The sequence below is a fragment of the Puma concolor genome, chromosome C2 (assembly GCF_028749965.1).
Source record: "Puma concolor isolate L17-30 chromosome C2, mPumCon1.1.hap2, whole genome shotgun sequence".
Taxonomy (NCBI): Eukaryota; Metazoa; Chordata; class Mammalia; order Carnivora; family Felidae; genus Puma; species Puma concolor.
In genome coordinates, this window is record NC_141675.1 from 76,072,814 (window position 1) to 76,092,458 (window position 19,645).

Sequence of the window (19,645 nt, forward strand, 5' to 3'; positions counted from 1 at the left end):
ACTTTCAGGGGAGTCTGGGTGGCTCAGTCAGTTGAGTGTCTGCACTTGATTTCAGCTCAGGTCATGATCCCAGGGTCATGGGATCAAGCCCTGTGTCGGGCTCCGGGCTAAGCATTGGAGCCTGTTTAAGGTTCTCAATCTCTCTGTCTCTCCATCCCTCTGCCCCTCTCCCTTACTAGTGCGCTCTCTCTCTCTCTCTAAAATTAAACATTAAAAAAATTTTTTTTTAAATAAAAAGATCTTAAGAACTTTGACTTTTACACCAAGGGAAGCCATCGGAGGGTTTTAAACTAAGGAGTAACATTATCTGCCTTACCTTTCAATAGAATCACTGGCTGTAGCATTTAGACTAAACTGTGGGACACAAGATAGAAGCAGAGAACAGACCAAAAAGTAGACACTAAGAAAGAAAATTCGGTGATGTGTCAGGGAGTCCTGGCAACATCAGACTAAAAGGAGTTCCAGAAAGAAAACAGGAAATAGTGGGAAGAAAATGATCCAAGAAATGAAACAGTTTATCTCAGAATTGAAAAGAACAAGCTCCCAAGTTCAAAAGACAGTGCCCAACACAATGAATGAAAGGTGCTTCACACAGAGGCACAGTTTGTTCACAAAATCAGAACACCAGGGACAAGGTGAAAATCTTACAAGTTGTCAGAAGAAGTAGAAAAACTCAGAAATTACATTATCATTGGGCTTCTCAGCAGTACTGGAAGTTGTGATACTGCTTTTCAGAATTCTAGGAGAAAATTATTTTCAGTTCAGAATTCTGTAGTCAGGCAGATTGTTATGGAGAGTGAGGGCAGAAATATTTTCTGACAGGCACAGTTCTAAATGTATTCCCTATGTGCCCTGTCTCAAGACATTACTAAAATACATGTTTTTTATCAGAGCGAAGAGGTGTAGACTTAGAAGAAGAAACAGGGTCCGATATAGAAGGAAGGTAAAGGGAAGTCCCAGGGTAATGGTGAAGAATGTTTGCAGTATGACAGCTGTGCAGCAGGCCTAGGAAACAGAGTGGAGCAGATCAGAGCTCTTCAGAAAAGATACCTCTTATAAAAATGGAACCATAAGAGAGATTTGACTGCAGGGAGAATTATGTAAAGGAGCAGCTTATGGCATTTTTGAGGGAAGTGGGAAGACTTAGTAAGATTTTGAAGGAGAGCTAAGCAACTGAAAAAGGAGGAAATAACACCAGAGAACAAAATGGAATCGTTGTATGGTATTCTTTGAATCAGTAGAGAACCGTTCTTGGTGGACAGGGAAAGAGAAGGTTATAAGTGTCTTAAAATGCCCAGATCTACACTAATAATAAGTCAATGTGTAACATCAAAATGTTACATCAAAATTAGTCAAGGCCTATAGTATACATTTTCTTTTAAAAATACTGAGATATAGGGGCACCTGGGTGGCTCAGTTGGTTGAGCGTCCGACTTTGGCTCAGGTCATGATCTCACAGCTTGTGAGTTCGAGTCCCGTGTCAGGCTCTGTGCTGGCAGCTCGGAGCCTGGAGCCTGCTTCAGATTCTGTGCCTCCCTCTCTCTCTGCCCCAACCCACTCACATTCTGTCTCTCTCAAAAATAAAAAACATTAAAAATAAATAAATGAATGAATGAATGAATGAATAAATAAATAGATAGATAAATAAATAAATAAAATGCTGACATATATATTAAAAAACAGGGCCAAAATGGTTGAAAGTGGATACTGCTGGGGAATTACATGAGGATAGGAAGGTGGAGGAAAGGATGACTATATTTAATTAAAAGCCTTTTCAGCATTTTTTTACTTTTCAACTGATAAGCATGTAATATTTTGATAAAAATAAGAATTTGAAAAATATGAAAAGTCATTGTCCTTTTTTTAAATAGTTTATTTTTTTTAGTTTATTTTTTAATTTATATCCAAGTTAGCATATAGTGCAACAATGATTTCAGGAGTAGATTCCTTAATGCCTTTACCCATTTAGCCCATCCCCCCTTCCTCAACCCCTCCAGCAACCCTGTGTTCTCTATATTTAAGTCTCTTATGTTTTTTCCCCCTCCTTGTTTTTATATTATTTTTGCTTTCCTTCCCTTATGTTCATCTGTTCTGTATCTTAAAGTCCTCATATGAATCAAGTCATATGATATTTGCCTTTCTCTGACTAATTTTGCTTAGCATAATATCCTCCAGTTCCATCCATATAGTTGCAAATAGTAAGATTTCATTTTTGACTGCTGAGTAATACTCCATATACCACATCTTTATCCATTCATCCATTGATGGTTTTGGGGGCTCTTTCCATACTTTGGGTATTGTTGATAGTGCTGCTGTAAACATTGGGGTGCATGTGCCCCTTTGAAACAGCATACCTATATCCCTTTGGTAAATACCTAGTAGTGTAATTGCTCGGTCCTAAGGTAGTTCTATTTCTGATTTTTTTGAGGAACCTCCATACTGTTTTCCAGAGTGTCCGTACCAGTTTGCATTCCCACCAGCAGGGCAAAAGAGATCCTTTTTCTCCACATCCTCGCCAACATCTGTTGTTGCCTGAGTTGTTAATATTATCCATTCTGACAGGTGTGAGGTGGTATCTCATTGTGGTTTTGATTTGTATTTCCCTGATGATGAGTGATGTTGAACATTTTTTCATATGTTGGTTGGCCATCTGGATGTCTTCTTGGAGAAGTGTCTATTCATGTCTTTAGCCCATTTCTTCACTGGATTATTTGGTTTTTGGGTGTTGAGTTTGATAAGTTCTTTATAGATTTTGATACTAATCCTTTATCTGATATGTCGTTTGCAAATAATTTCTCCTATTCCGTCAGTTGCCTTTTAGTTTTGCTGATTGTTTCCTTCACTGTGCAGAAGAAACTTTTTATTTTGATGAGGTCCCAGTAGTTCATTTTTGTTGTTTCCCTTGCTTCCAGAGACGTGTTGAGTACGAAGTTGTTGCAGCCGAGGTCAAAGAGGTTTTTGCCTGCTTTCTCCTCGAGGATTTTGATGGCTTCCTGTCTTACATTTAGTCTTTCATCCATTTTTAGTTTATTTTTGTGTACAGTGTAAGAAAGTGGTCCAGGTTCGTTCTTCTGCATGTCACTGTCCAGTTTTCCCAGCACCACTTGCTGAAGAGACTGTCTTTATTCCATTGGATAGTCTTTTCCTGCTTTGTCAAAGATTAGTTGGCCATACGTTTGTGGGTCCATTTCTGGGTTGTCTGTTCTGTTCCACTGATCTAAGTGTCTGTTTTTGTACATCATTGTTGTTCCTTTTGAGGGTACATCTCGGTATGAACTTACTACCTAGGGGCACCTGGGTGGCTCAGTCAGTTAAATGTCCAGTTTGGGCCCAGGGCATGATCTCACAGTTGGTGGGATCGAGCCCTGAGTCAGGCTTTATGCTGACAGCATGGAGTCTGCTTGAGATTCCCTGTCTCCCTCTCTCTCTGTTCCTCCCCTCCTTGTGTGTGTGCTCTCCCTCCCTCTCTCTCTTAAAAATAAATAAACATTAAAAAAAACAAAAACAACTTACTATCTGGTTTGACATTCATCTGTTCCAAAGAAAGATTTTTATAAGGCTTTGTTTCAGAAAGGTTTTAAGACTATTATTTTCCTTTTACACATACATACCCTCTGCTTTCCAATGTCTTAAAGTATCTTTAGCCTCTAAGCTGTTTTTTTTCCTATTGCTGTTTTTAAGTGTGTGACAGCATGTTTGTGTTGTGTCTTTTGTGCTATCTCACAGTAACTGCCTATTGTTTTTACCAGCCTCTGAATGCCTCCAGTAGTTGAATAGTGGAAATGGGAATATGGAAGTTTAGCCTAAAAGGAAAGTGGAAGAGGGTGACCCTTTCTAAAATGACAGGTGGAGGGGCACCTGGCTGGCTCAGTTGGTAGATTATGCGACTCTTGATCTTGGAGTTGTGAGTTTGAGCCCCACATTGGGGGTAGAGTTTACTTAAAAATAATAATAGGTGGAGAATGTTTGATGTTTGAAAGATGAGAGCTGCACACAAGTAGGAAATTAGAAGGTATGGTGAGTACACAGATAGGAGTATTTGATCTATAAGGATGGTGTGAAGGGGATGCAGATAAACTGGGATGAGCTTAAAATGGACTCTGAATACTTTGAAACTAATTTTGGAAACATTCTCTGGGCAGCCAGGAGCCAGAGAAGGTTTTAAAGTAAGAAAATGACAGTTATCCAAATCAGAATACAGAATTTTATATTCCGTTTGTACCTGTCACAGCTATATACAAAACACAGAAATTGTCACAGAAAACAAACATGGAAAGAACTGTCTTAAAATGTTAATACTGTTCTCTCTGTGGTTGGGCTTTGGGGGATTTTTTTCTCTTTTTTTATTGTTTTATTTATTTTGAGAGAGAGAGAGAATCCCCAGCAGGCTATATACTGCCAGAGCCCAGTGCGGGGCTTGAACTCGCAAACTGTGAGATCATGACGTGAGCCGAAATCAAGAGTTGGATGGCCAACCAACTGAGCCATGCAGGCGCCCCTACTTTTTCTCTTTTTTTAATTTTAATTTTTTAAATACTTTTTCACGTTTTCTCTTGTTGATTAGTGTTGCTTTTCCAAAAATTTCTGTTACTTCATGATTGCGGAGCAAAAATAAATCATCACTGTCACGGCATTGTTTTCATTGTGAAATCTGTCACATCCATTGCTTCCAGCTCTCCGTTTACTGAAGGGGTAGATGTCCTAAGAACTTCCTCCTGTGAGGAAAGGTGAATGCTGAAGAAGGCAGGACTTTCAGAAAGCATCTGATCTTCAGCTTGGCCTTATCTTCCAAATTATTTTAGGATTGCTAAAGATTCACTCCAGCCAATCCAATCCCCAGCAGGCTGTCCTGACGATCCCCAGCCAGCTCAAGCCACTCAGTGTAAATACGTCTGGAGGTGTACAGACTATACTGATGCCTGTGAATAAAGGTGAGTCCTTCACCCACGGGTTGCGGCTGCCACCAGGACTGTTGGCAGGGGCGTCTGGGGGGTGGCTCCCAGGCTCCCCTCCCCATATGGTCTTCCCTTTAGCCATCAGAGTTGTCCTTGGCATTTTGAACTCTGGGACACCGTAAACCCCAGATGACCCATTGGCTTCTAAGTAACTCCCCATTTCTAAAGTTGAGTAGCAGGGGAACATTTTAAGTGTTCAGGAGAGTTCCAAGCTAATTGGATTTTTATTTTCTTAGTGACAAGCCCCCATTTCCACAGTGGAAGATAATAAAAGCTCAGTTACCCTGGTGCTAATAGTAAACAGCCTACCCTACCTTGTCACATCACTGTATTAATAAGGACCTTTTTAATGTACTGAAATTGTTCTTGTGCCTTTAGTCTAAAATGGGGCCATCACCTGGGAGTTAGATCATCATTAGAATGATTTCTGTATTTCTTACATCCTCTCCCTTTTTTTCCCTGTTAGTGGTTCAGTCATTTTCTGCCAACAAATCACCTGCCATTCTGCCTGTAGCTGCCCCAAACCCAGTTGTCCCCAGCTCTGCTCCAGCAGCTGTTACAAAAGGTAGGTGTTTCTCACGGTATTTTTGCCCAGAAGTTTCGTGCAAGGCGTTACTATAATCTGGGTCCCTTCAAGTTTCAGCATCTGTGAGTCAGTCCCTTCAGAAATACTTAGAGTGTTTTTAGAGTAGACCTGACATTGAGGGAAATGCAGAGATGTTTAAAGCAGCATTTCTGTCCTCCAAGAACTTACAATCAGGTTGAACTGAGTTGTAAACAGCAGGCAGTGATCGATAACTCCAGGATAAGTGAGCTGGAAAATGTGAATGTGAAGTGTTTTGGTCTAGGATGTCTGGTCAGGGTTGGTGGGGTGTGGAGTGGGTGTGGAGGTGTAGGACTTTGTGCGGGGCAAGGATTATAACCTAGACTTAAGAAGGGTGAAGCATGTTAAGCTGTGGAGGGGGAAGGGGCGTGCCAGATTGAGGGAGCAGTAGGGTTTGTTTGGGGGAAGTAAACCAATTAGGGGATTCACCTAGGGTGTATCGTTGTAAAGGAGCTTTAGGTGGGGCCAAACTTTGGCAGGCTGGCAAGGGGGACATTTCTGACTACTAAGTAGATTGAGATAGTGCAATGGGTTAGAGCAACACATTTTGATATCTGTAACATCTGTAATAATGATAGCTACCATGTGTTAAGAGCCTGAAGGATACCAGGAACCTTGCTGGCTACTTTATATATATCACTAATTATCACAGTCCTTCAGGATAGCTATTATGCCCGTATTACAGATGAGGAAAGTGAAGTTTGGAGATAGTAAGTATCTACTTCCCAAATCTTGAAAGTTAAAAAGCAGTGTAGTCAGAATTTGAAGTAGGTCTGCTTTTCAGGCATGCTGGATCTTTCACAGTAGTCTTGAAGAAAGGTGAATTTGTTACTTACAGCATGACCAACTAAAACATGGATTTGCCGATTACAGTCCCTGCCTGTTTTTAAAAAAAGGTTTTTTTTAACATTATTTATTTTTGAGAGACAGAGCATGAGTGGGGGAGGGGCAGAGAGAAGGAAACACAGAATCCGAAGCAGGATCCAGGCTCTGAGCTGTCAGCACAGAGCCTGATGCGGGGCTCGAACCCACAAACTGTGAGATCATGACCTGAGCCGATGTCGGATGCTCAGCCGACTGAGCCACCCAGACGCCCCTCCCCTGCCTGTTTTTTAAATAAAAGTAATTGGCACCCAACCATTCCCATTTATTTACATATTATCGGTGGATGCTCTGCCACCTCAGAGTTAATCAGTTGCACCCGGGGTCATATGACCCACAGAGCCTAAAATATTTACTGGTTAGTCCTTTATAGGAAAAGTTTGCCAACCTCTGATCAAAAGATTGCTAATAAAAGAATTGGATTAGTCTGGACCAGTAGTTCTCCTCAATAGTAGTTATATTTCATAGGCCTTCCTTATGCAGATTCTGATTCAGTTAAATTTTTTTTTAGGTTTATTTATTTTGAGAGAGAGACAGTGCAAGTGGGGGAAGGGCAGAGAGAGAGGGAGAGAGAGAATCCCAAGCAGGCTCCATGCTGTCTGTCCAGAGCACGACATGGGGCTCACAGTCAGGAAACTGTGAGATCATGACCTGAGCTGAAACCAAGAGTCAGATGCTCAAGCGAATGAGCCACCCAGGCACCCCTGACTCAGTTAATTTTGGACTGGGGTCAGGGCATCTGTTTTTATTTTAATTATAAAGTTTTGTATATTGAAATGCAAAGATAATTAGCATACCATTTGATGAGTTTTATTATAAACCCATGTAACCCATTTTCCGTTCAAGATACAGAAATTTTCATCACCTGTGCTCCTTCCAGTCAGTTTCCAACCCCTATAGGCAGCCACTGTTCTGATTTCCCTTAGAATAGACTAGAATAGAATAGTGTGTCTGCTTTTTTTTTTTTTTAACTTTATATGAATGGGAGCACATGCATTCTTCCATGTCTGGTTTTATTTACTCACCATAATATTTTTCAGATTCATATTTATTGTACCTGAATAGTATTCCACACTGTAGGAATACATCATAATTTGTTTATTCTTTCTCCTATTGGTGGACATTAGGGTTGTTAACAGTTATTATGTATAAGTTTTTAAGAGCATATGTTTTCATTTCTCTAGTAGAATAGTTGTGTCAACCTAAAAATGCTAACAGTATAATTCTATAGTTGTTTGAGGGCCAGATTAATATAAGTGTACTTGCACCTGTAGAACTAGAACTTTTTCTGAAGACTTCCTTCTTTGTCTTTTTTTTTTTTTTAGTTTTTATTCTTGAGAGAGACAGAGTGTGAATGGGGGAGGGGCAGAGAGAGAGGAAGACCAGAATCTGAAGCAGGCTCCAGGCTCTGAGCTGTGAGCACAGAGCCTGACGCAGTGCTTGAACTCACGAACCATGAGATCATGACCTGAGTGGAGGTCAGACGCTTAACCAACTGAGCCACCCAGGCACCCCCTTTCTGTTTCTTGAAGTCTTGAAATCACTAGGGAATGGGGGAATATATACTGCCAACAATGAAATTAGCAAGGTCATTTGATACAAGTCAATACATAAAAATTTAATTTTAAGTAGAAATTAAGTGCTAGCAACCTACTAAACAGTTCTGAGAGAAATTAACAAGACCTAAATAAATGGAAGGAGGATAGTCCATTATAAACATAATGAGTTATAAATACAGTTGACCCTTGAACAACACAGGTTTGAACAGTGCAGGCCCCCTTATACACAGATTTTTTTTGCTATACAGTACTGTAAATATTTTCTCTTCCTTATGATTTTCTTAATTTTTTTTGTCTCTAGCTTCATTATGGGAACACAGTATATAATATATATAACATGCAAATATGTATTAATCAATTGTGTTTTTGGTAAGGCTTCCAGTCAGTAGTACGTTGTTAATAGTTAAGTTTTTGGGGAGCCAAAAGTTAAACACATGGAGTTTTGACTGGGGGGGGGGGTTGACTCTCCAGTCCTGCAAGTTGTTCAGGCCTCAACTAATTGCTTACAAATATGATAAATTATGTTAACTTACTAAAAACATGATGTGTTATCCTTTCTCCCCCCCCCAAAAATGGACAGGCTAAATCTAAAATATACGTGGGAATGCAAAGGCCTAGAGTAGCTGAGGCAGTTTTGAAGAACAAAAAACTAGGGAACTTGGACCGTCAGATATATATACACTTTAAAGCTACAGCGAGGGGTGCCTGGGTGGCTCAGTCGGTTGAGCGTCCGACTTCAGCTCAGGTCATGATCTCACAGCTCGTGAGTTCGAGCCCCGCGTCGGGCCCTGTGCTGACAGCCTGGAGCCTGCTTCAGATTCTGTGTCTCCCTCTCTCTCTGCCCCTAACCCACTCGCATTCTGTCTCTGTCTCTCTCAAAAATAAAAATAAACATTAAAAAAAAATTAAAAAAAAAAAAGCTACAGAGATAGGGGCGCCTGGGTGGCTCAGTCGGCTAAGCGTCCGACTTCGGCTCAGGTCATGATCTCACAGTTTGTGAGTTTGAGCCCCGCATCGGGCTCTGTGCTGACAGCTCAGAGGCTGGAGCCTGCTTCAAATTCTATGTCTCCCTCTCTCTGCTCCTCCCCTGCTCATGCTCGGTCTCTCTCCTTCAAAATAAATAAAAACATTAAAAAAAAAAAACTTAAAGCTGCAGAGATAGTGTTGAATTGGTTCAAGAATAAACAGAATAATGGAATGGAAAAGAGAACCCAAAAATAGACTTCCACGTATATGGTCACCTGATTATGACATTCAGTAGGGAAAGGATGTTCATTACCATACGTAATGCTGGGTTAATTAGATACATCCATTTGGGAAAACACTGAATCTTACACCATAAACAAAAATTAATTTGAGTTGGATATAGAGCTAAATGTGAAAGGTAAAACAATAAAGCATCTAGAAGAGAATATCTTCATGACCTTGGGCAAAGGTGCTTTGTAAACAGAACAGGTAAGAAAACTAGCCATAAAAGAAAAGGTCCATAACACTGGGAACCTCACTTCATTAGAGGTACAAAATTAAGAGTGAAAGTCAAGCCACATACTCAAGATAGTGGTGATTGATACATCTAACAAAGGAGTTCTAGCTAGAGTATACATACGCAGACCATCGAAAAATCAATATGAAAAATATGGACACTAACTTTTCTTTAAAGAACGGTGAACAGACACTGCACTGAAGAGGATATCCAGATAGGTCATAAAGATATGCAAAGTTGTTCAATGTCATTAGTCATCAAGGAAATACAAATTAAAGCCATAGTGAAATGCTGTTACATCACCAAATAAAACACTGGCCATTCAAGTTTTGGCAAAGATGTGATGCAGCTGGAACTCACATGCCCTGCTGGTGGGACTAGAAATTGATATAATCACTTTGGAAAGCAGTTTGACATTTTCTGATCTGCCAAACTGCAGGTTAGATTCTAATAAATCTTACATTTATTAGATTAGGTTAGATTTCTAATTAGATTAGATTTCTAATAAATTTTATTAGATTCTAACTAATAAATCTCCTACATCTGCCTTCCATTCCAGCAAATACACTTCTAGGAAGTGCACACATATGTCCATCCAGCAAAAGACATATACAGGAACGTCCATTGCATTGTTGTTTTTAATAGCTAAAAAGATGCTGATGCAAAGGGTTATGTGCAGTAAGATTCCAGTTATGTGAAATTCAAAGTGGACAAAAGGTGATTATCTTTTGTCCAAAGCATAGGGAGCCTAGTTGAGGACTAGAAATAACTCTATATCTTGATTGGAGTGGTGTACATGGGTGTAGACATAGGTAATTGAACCATACCCTTAATATTTGTACATCTTTTGCAAGCTATGTATCAATAAAAAGGAAGAGAGATGTATAGAGATGTATTAGTAGATCTCATTTGTAGACTCTTGTTACATAGGAAAGTACTGAAGGATGTTAAGTATGGAAATGACACTAAAAAGGTCACTTAGGAAAATTTTCTGGTCCGTATATGCAAGGTGAGTTGAAAGGGAAGGATTGAAGGCAAGGAAGCTGATGCAGAAGCAGAAACTGTGTGGTCATGGTTTTTTGACCAAAAAGACGCAGAAATACAGGGAGACACATGCACCTGAGACCTTGCTGTCTTCTGTCAGTAGATTTAGTAAGATTAAAGCCTAATGTGATTGGCTTGGTTATTTCCAAGCACAGCAGATCTGAATTTTGCTTATGCCTTGTGTCTCAGAACACTAATGCTGAAAGTTGATAAACTTAGCTGGAGAGATGATATCCAATAGGATATTAGAACATGCCAGCATTGTATTTTAATGTGTGTGTGTGTGTGTGTGTGTGTGTGTGTGTGTGTGTGTGTGTGTGCGCGCGCGCATGTGCGCACGGGCACGCACGCAAGGGGGGGGGATCTCACATAGTGGTGTGGTTGGCCCTTTAAGAAATATATAAAAAGCCATTTTATTGCCTGCCTTGTCATGAGCCTAGAGTTGCTCCCCCTGAGACCCAGGGTAACAGTTCTTCCCTTGTCTGCTGATCCTGTGATGATGGGTGCCATCTCAGTCCCCTGGCTGTGTCTCTGCAGCAGCTGCTGTGGCAGTTTCCTCCCTGAGTTTCAGTGGAAGAGCTTTTGTTTCTGCCTGCACATGTCCTTCCATCATTGAAGGCTTACAGCTCTCTTTTGTTGCTCTTCCCTTGTAGTAAAGACTGAACCAGAAACGCCTGGGCCAGGCTGCCTCTCTCAGGAGGGTCAGACACCAGTGAAAACAGAAGAAAGTTCTGAACTGGGAAACTATGTCATTAAGTAATTATTTCAGTCCTTTCTAAGGGAGTTGTGATTTTGGTGTTTTTATGATACTTCTTAAAACCCATTCCTGTGACAGCTGAGTATGTGCAGAGTTGTGTGTGTATAGAAGTAAGCCCCTTGATGGGTGGGACCTTCTGTCCATGTGCAGTTGAACAAGTGTTACCGCTTGATGCGCAGCTGAGGAGTCTTCAGTTAATACACTGATGTCACCTGGGGGCGGGAGGCACTGGATTTGTTGCCTTGGAAGCCTCAGGTGGTACAGATCTCCCTCCAGTGGAGCTTGACAACATGTACTTTCTTTGCTGAATCCTTGGGTATGAAATTTCTGTGGGGTAATTACTCAGGTGTGTATACATTTTATGTCTGAGTATCCATATACCTGCCTAACTTAAACAGCTGCCTTTTCATGGGCCATACACAGTCATTGCTTTTTCTAAAAACATTTCATGAGATTTTCTAATTTCCAAATTGGGAACCCACCTCTGCCCATGTATTTTGAAGCATGTCAAATTACTGGGGACAATAGAAACTTAGCCACTTTCACATGATAGGTGACAGCAAGAGCTGTAATAACCCTAAGAATAGGCATTTGAATATAGAAAATTTTCTGCTCTAGTAGCATTGAATTGAAAAAAGTATGTGATTATTTAATTTTAAAACATAAAATTAAACATATTTGTGTAATTTGCCATTCCTGGGGTCTCATCTGGTTTATGTTTAAAAGGCTATCCATGAAAGGAAAGACCTGCCTAGTACAATTGGTTATGTTTTAATTCCCTTGGAAAGAGGATATGTACATAAATTCATGTGTGTATGTGTATGTGCGTATGTGTGTGTATATATGTGGCTAGAAACCACTGTGTGTGTTTACTACCTTAATTTTTTTTTTTTTTATTCTCAGGATAGACCATTTAGAGACTATCCAGCAACTCTTAACAGCAGTGGTAAAGAAGATTCCCTTAATCACTGCAAAAAGTAAGATAATTATACTGAATATATGGATGCATTTTTAAAGCTGTGAACTACTTGGTTTATTGGATCAACTTAAATCATATTGTAGTGTAAATTAATACTGATGTAGTAGTTATCTTAGGAGGTTTTAGTTACAACTATAGTTCATTTGCAGGATTTTAGAATTCATAATATCTTGGTCAACCAGTTGGCCTTTTACTGTTAACACTATGATCTATGGAAGGAATTTTTTACATTTGTTGTATGTAAATCTTAGTAAATCTGTTGTATAAAACTGCATTAGTTTTTAATGCTTATTAAGGCAGATTAGTCTTTGCCTGCAATGTGCCAGACTCTGTGCAGGCTCAGTACATTTACTGTCTCTTGTGGCATAGGTGGTATTATCTCCATTTTACAGATGAGAAAACCAAGGCTAAGTAACTTACTCAAAGATCACCAGCGATGGGTAGTGAGGGAGGATACTAACCTAGGTCTGACTCTAAAGCCATTAATCTTTTATCCCTCACTATCCCTCACTTTGTACAAATGCACAATTGTCAAGACTCCCAACAGTGAAGTCTGTTCTGTCACTACCCATCGTCAACAAGACTGAAAAATTTGCCTCTCAGTTCTTTGGACAGAATCAGCTGCCTTTAGGGGGCAGATAGCCTGTTGATACTCAGGCATATGCTCTTGGGCAAGATGAGTACGAACATTTAAACTTCTTTTTTTTTTTTTTTTTTTTTTTTAAAGTTTATTTATTTATTTTTGAGAGTGAGAGGGAGGGAGGGGCAGAGAGAGAGGGATAGTCCCAAGCAAGCTATGTGCCATCAGCACAGAGCCCGATGCGGGGCTTGAACTCATGAACTGTGAGATCATGACCTGAGCCGAAATCAAGAGCTGACGTTCAACCAGCTGAGCCACCCAGGCACCTTGCAAACATTTATAGGGAAGGGATGAAATAGATTATCATGTTACATTCATGGGAATATGAAAATGACAGGCCAAGTACAGCCTGCCCTGCTTATTTTTTTCTAACAGCAAAGAAATTACCTCTTTCTTTCTTGGTTGAAGTCAGGGGGGTCATTCTCAGGTAGTTCAAAAGAAACTTTCAAGGACATTTTCCTAGCCTGGCAGAAAAAAATCCGAAATCTGTTTTTTATTTTTACTTAAAAAAATTTTTTTTAATGTTTGTTTTTGAGAGAGACTGCACACGAGCGGAGGGGCAGAGAGCGAGGGAGACACAGAATCTGAAACAGGCTCCAGGCTCTGAGCTGTCAGCACAGAGCCCAACGTGGAGCTCAAACCCACAGACTGTGAGATCATGACCTGAGTTGAAGTTGGATGCTTAACCGACTGAGCCACCCCAGTGCCCCAAAAATGTTTTTTAAAAACTTAGATACAAATATAGAATACTAGAACTGGAAGGCAGGTTAGAGACTATCTGTCCCAATGGTCTCATTTTACAGATCAGAGAACTGAAGCCAGAGGGGTGCTATAGGATGCCTGACACCACTTAGTTCATGGCAAGGCCAGGGCTAGACCTCAGACTTCATGTTCCTAGTGGAGTGCCATCTCCACTGATTTTAATAGGTAGTCGACTGCCATGAAGGTTGCTCTGCCAAAGAAGCCGATTTCCCAGAGACTGATGTTGTTTTGTATATCCATTTTGCCCAGTAAGGAATGTATATCCAATAAATAGGTCTAAAGAAACTTTGGGACATATCCCTCGCAGATAAGGTCTGATTTAAATCATAGCAACTTTATTCATAGAGTTTGCTGGATATGTGCATTCTAGGTGAAGATGCCAGCTGTTTTTCTGCGAAGTCTGTGGAGCAGTATTATGGCTGGAACATTGGAAAAAGGAGAGCTGCTGAGGTAATCCTTTGTCTGCCTGTTTGTTACACAGGCTGCCACTGAGTCTGGGACGAAAATAACCAGAACACATGTGCATTCAGGCTGCTTCCATAAACCTTGTCTTCTGGAACAGTGACAGAATTTGCAACATATTTTATTAAATATTTAGTGGTAGAATTTTTTTCCTCCATTGAAAATCTCATTTTTTAAACACTTGGAGCTAGCCTTTGAAAGGTCTACTTGTTTATCCTGCATTGGTAAAAATTTCTAAAAATCTTATATGAAATTCAGTATATTAAAATGAAACCAGGTATTTGTTGAGTACTTCCAATGCAGCAGCTCCTATGCCAGATGATGGGGTTACAGGAGAAATTGGCACGTGTGAAGGCATGCTCTGAGGAAGTTGGTGTGATGGGTTTGGGGAAGACTGGGGGAAAAGGGCAGTAGGAGACCATGTGAAAAGCCTAGGAGTTTCATTGTTATTTCATAAACATTTGATATACATTCCTTGACTTCTTTTAAAAAAATTTTTTTTAATGTTTATTCATTTTTGAGAGAGATAAGAGACCGAACATGGGGCGGGGGGGGGGGGCAAAGACAGAGGGAGACACAGAATCCAAAGCAGTCTCCAGGGTCCGATCTGTCAGCACAGAGCCCGATGTGGGGTTCGAACCCACGAGCTGTGAGATCATGACCTGAGCCGAAGTCATATGCTTAACTGGCTGAGCCACCCAGGCGCCCCTCCTTTACTTCCTTTAAAAACTTTTAGGGGTGCCTGGGTGGCTCAGTCAGTTGAGTGTCCAGCTTTGGCTCAGGTCATGATCTCACTTGTGGGTTTGAGCCCCGAATCGGGCTCTGTGCTGACAGCCCATAGCCTGGAGCCTGCTTCGGATTCTGTGTCTCCCTCTCTCTCTGCCCCTCCCCTGCTCACGCTCTGTCTCTCAAAATAAACATTTAAAGAAAAAAAATTTTTTAACTTTTAAAAAGCACAATCAGGTTTAAAAAAAAATAATTCTGACAAGTTAGCATGGTAATTTACAGTTGGATGATTTATTTTAACACATTGCTAAGTTGAAATTAATTATGGTTCAAAAAAATATTTTTTTAAGTGGCAAAGAGCAATGACAATGCGAAAAGTCTTACAAGAAATACTGGAGAAGAATCCAAGATTTCACCACCTGACTCCCCTTAAAACCAAGCACATTGCTCACTGGTGTCGCTGCCATGGCTACACCCCACCTGATCCTGAGACACTGAGGAGCGACGGGGACTCTATTGAGGATGTGCTGACCCAAATCGACAGTGAGCCAGGTACACCTTCGGTGGGGCTCACTGGGCACCATCAGTAGCCCGAGAGGTGTTTCCGTGGAACACGCTCTCATCCCTTCACCCTCCACGGTTCTTGGACCACTTTAACCCCAGAGGACTTGAAGAGCCACCTTAAAGAACATGAGCATTTGCTCACCTGTAGCTGTGTGTCCTGTCCTCCCCTGCCCCAGCCAGGAATGTTCCAGCCTGTGACATACAGCAGGCACACAGTTAGATCATTTCTTCTTTGAAGACTTTCCTAACCCACCTCCTTTCCTCCAGATAGAACTGACTTCTCCTTCCTTTGTAACCTTGCAACCACTCGTAGACAAGTCTACCCAATCTCCTTGAAGATGGAGTTGCTGCCTTATCCATTACTTTATTTCCAGACCTAGCTAGGAAGTGCAGCACCCGGCATTGGAGGCTCAGCTGGAAACAACTAATAATGTTGCAGACAGGATGAATTGTTTTATGGTAAAGAAACCAAGAGTTGTGCTGTATGGGGTGGGAGCAGGGCATAAAAGATATTTTGAGTTTCACCTTAATAAGAAAGGTTGTTTTCTCCTCCCAGCCCTACACTACTTATATAGAAAAGCAGAAGCGCCACCTCCCAGTCTGAGGGAGCCTGGGGTCCAGGGACAGTGTGGGAGACCTTTGAGACACAAGTTCAGTGTTCTCCCTGAAGCTTTCCAGAGAGCCCTCATGCAGGACAACCTCTCCTTCCTCTGAAATCCAGCAGCATTTAGTATCAAACCTTCACAGTTTGTCAGAAAGAAATATCTAAGTTCTTTGGAGGACAGAAACCATACTGATTATCTCCATACCTCATTGGTGGCATACATGAAGCACCATACTTTACATATACAATGCTTTCTGTTAATATGGCCGATTAATTTGTAAGTACCCAGTCAGTGAAGCAGAATAAGCCAGGAGCTGGTGCCCTGCCACCACCCTGCTAGGCACCCCTAAGCCCGTCTTGTGCCTGGTCTGGACCTCACTTCCTTATCCTGAAGTGAAAGGCATGCGTTGTAAGATTCCCAGGTCCTCCTCTTCTGGCTTTCAAGTTCTAAGACTCTTTGTTAGACTTTGTGTAAATCGACTTATTAAAAATGAAAATGTTAACAGTACTTAACCTCTGAGCAGTGAGAGGTGCTCATGTGGGTGATTTTTATTTTCTTCACTGTGCACTTTTAAGTTTTCCAGATTTAAAATATGAAAATCAGTTACTCATTAGCATTTGGGGCTTGAGGGGATGGCCTAGTTTTGGGTGGCGTAAGTCAGAATTGTGTAGTGTCTGCTTTGTCTTAGATTGCAGTCACATCACATATACATTAACACAAGATGCCGGTCTCTGTGCTTGTCTGTCTCATGAATCACCAGTTCTCACAGTTACAGATCCATAGAATTCTAGAACTGGAGAGAAGGTCAGCTCCCCTGATACTTATCCCTTCTTCTCCGGGTCTCAGACTGTTGGTCTTACAGAGATGGAAAGTCCTTTTCTTTTGCCACCACAACTGCCCTGAGACTAAGTACCTCTCATTTAGAGTGCCCATCATCATTCTCCTCTGCGGACAGCCTCTGCCGGAAACTGGAGGACCTACAGCAGTTCCAGAAAAGAGAGCCAGAGAATGAAGAGGAGGTGGATATCCTCAGCCTCCCAGAGCCATTAAAGATCAACGTCAAAAAAGAACAGGAAGAGAAGCAGGAAGAAATGAAGTTGTACCTGCCACCCACACTGGGGTCTGAATTTATTGGTGACATCACACAGAAGGTAGGGGCTGTGGCCTGTTGTGTTTTTTGGTCACAAACCAGGTGCTTCATGCTCAGACCCTCAGCTTTATAAACCGACAACCAGACTTTCCTGTCTGAAATGTGTGAGTCACTTCTGCCTGACGGACTTGGGTTATGCTCTCTGGGTGTCCCCTTTGCTACATCAGGGCAGGAAAACTAATTACATGTGGAAAGGTTGCTTGCTGGCCGTGGAACTAAAGCAGAGGCAGCTAGGTGTAGACACTTTCTACTTTCATCTTTGCTCTCATTCGCCTCGGTATAGAAGCCCTCTCCCTCCTGAGGCACGCGGTAATATTGCCAAGTGGTACTTGAGAGGGTCAGCTCGCCCTAACATCTTACAGCCCCCACGTGCCCTGCCTGTGGTGTGGGTGTGGCACACACACTACCCTGCGGTACTGGAGAGAGTTCTCTCTCCTCCTCTGGTGGAACTCAGCTGCTCTTCAGCATCTGTCACCTGTACTTGGGACCCAGAGGGGAAGAGTCTTCCTTTACAGGAGAAAATGCCAGATGGGACAAGACTCAGTTTCCAGGTATATGTTCATCACCTTTCGCAAACAGGGCCTGAAGTCTGATTCCAGGCTTTCCAGTGTCTTAATCCTACTATCAGAATTCGTGGCAATTCTGACCATGATCTTCATGAAGGAGATTTGGGGGTAAAAGCAGGATTATAATAGTATTTTTTAACAACCACTCAGAAACAAAGAGAAATAGGATAGCGTATTCTTCCAGTTGTTACATTTTGTGTTACTTCCCCTGAGTTTTGTCCAGATTGCTTGAGAGTTATTCTTTCAACTGGACATCCCTTTGGGTATCCAAGAAGTGTGCTTGTTTGGAGAGAGGTTGTTTGTAGGGTAGGAGGAGGAACAAATGGCTTTCTTCTCCTTTTCCAGATTGGGATCACCCTGCAGCCCGTGGCACTTCACAAGAACGTGTATGCGTCTGTGGTAGAGGACATGATTTTAAAGGTGGGTGCCTGCTGGTAGCAGAGGGCCCATGAGCTGCCTCCAGGGGCTGAAGCACTGAGGTGCCAGCCAGGCAGGATAGTCTGGGTCCCACGCTGTTTTGAATAAGGGACAGAGGCAGAAATGGAACATCGGAGATGTGTTATTTCATCTTATTCAGGCTTAACATTTCCTCTTCTTTTCCTCCTTCTGATTTTTAAATGAACTAAATCATGGGTCTTCTGAGTGTTAAAGCATCTCCAAGAGTTTTTGCGCTGGTGTCACTCTAATGATACTTCTTAGTGCCTTTTGAAGCGTTCTGAGGTGAGCATGCTCTCAAAGCAAAGCCTTGGGTTTTCTCTACATGTCACAGCAACAGAGAAATAACCACAGCCGTGCCCTCCCTGGGCAAGAGGATGACAAAATTGCTTCCTTACCTGGCCGGAAGCAGCTCCTTTCCTGATGGACCCCTCTCGCAGCAGATATCACTCACAAATAACCCTCACCTGTTTTTTCCTTAAAAAACAGTGTCTGATTAATGAACGTTATCCCCATTCAAAATTTCTCAGAATATTGGGCTCTATTTTTGTGAGCTAATATTCGTGGTCTGTTACTTGAACGTTGAGTTTTTTCTTAAGGACTTTTGATCCTGAGATACAGTTGTTTTCCAAGTTTTGTGTATGGGACGGGGTCAGATGTGTCCCTTCTTACCAGCAGGCAGGTGGCCGTTTCTGAGAGTAATCACATCTTCTGTCATAGGCCACAGAGCAGCTGGTGAACGACATCCTGAGACAGGCTTTGGCAGTTGGATACCAGACAGCATCTCACAACAGGTACTCCTACCTCTTTAGTCCGTGGTACTAGGTTTACAGATCTTTCCTGACAGTTGAGTTGCCCATCCAAAGGTTTTATACTTACTGAAATCAATCCAGTTGGAGATGGAGGTGGCCGTGCTTGGGACATTCTCAGAGGCAGACAGGCTCAGGGGTCTGCTTGGTCATTTTGAGAGACTCTCTCATTGTGAAAGCTCACTGTTTCCCCAAGGTCTGTATCTTTCCAGTCACTACTTCAGACACACTGTTCCAACACTACAGAGTTGAACAAATACCAACTCTTTGCAATTAAAGATAATAATACTGTCTGTTATGTGTCAGATGTTGGAGTCACACATTGCATATGTTACCTGATTTATTTTCCATTGGAGAACTGTAACCCTGTTTTTAGAAGTCAGGAATCTGGGCTTTGAAAGTTAGTGTTCCCTGCCTTTCCCTGCACATGTGTGATAGAGAACCTACATTCACCTCAGACCTCACTGGCTCTAAAGCCCACAGGCTCACCACTGCTTTGCTGCCTCCCTAATTATCACTGATCAGGACACGGAGTTTTGCCTTTTCCTAGGCCCTGAAGAATGGCAGACAGGCTTTTCTTTGTTCCACATCCTGGCATTCCTTTCAAAGGAAGCGAGTATTTTATCCCAGTATATATGCTTAACGCGTGTCATAAATTTGTAA

The 19,645-nt window shown here is 41.7% G+C and overlaps 1 protein-coding gene across 5 annotated transcripts in view; it reads left to right on the forward strand.

Annotated features, from left to right (window-relative positions):
- The window catches only part of YEATS2 (YEATS domain containing 2), a 114,149-nt gene that overhangs the window by 92,010 nt on the left and 2,494 nt on the right, over nt 1-19,645 (forward strand). For all 5 annotated transcript variants that reach the window (XM_086674847.1, XM_025913583.2, XM_086674849.1 and 2 more), the window contains 9 exons: nt 4,803-4,931; nt 5,422-5,520; nt 11,181-11,283; nt 12,188-12,261; nt 14,036-14,115; nt 15,204-15,405; nt 16,947-17,173; nt 18,084-18,158; nt 18,894-18,967. In XM_086674847.1, coding sequence (XP_086530973.1) covers nt 4,803-4,931; nt 5,422-5,520; nt 11,181-11,283; nt 12,188-12,261; nt 14,036-14,115; nt 15,204-15,405; nt 16,947-17,173; nt 18,084-18,158; nt 18,894-18,967 — 1,063 coding nt within the window. The remainder of the gene's footprint in view (nt 1-4,802; nt 4,932-5,421; nt 5,521-11,180; nt 11,284-12,187; nt 12,262-14,035; nt 14,116-15,203; nt 15,406-16,946; nt 17,174-18,083; nt 18,159-18,893; nt 18,968-19,645) is intronic.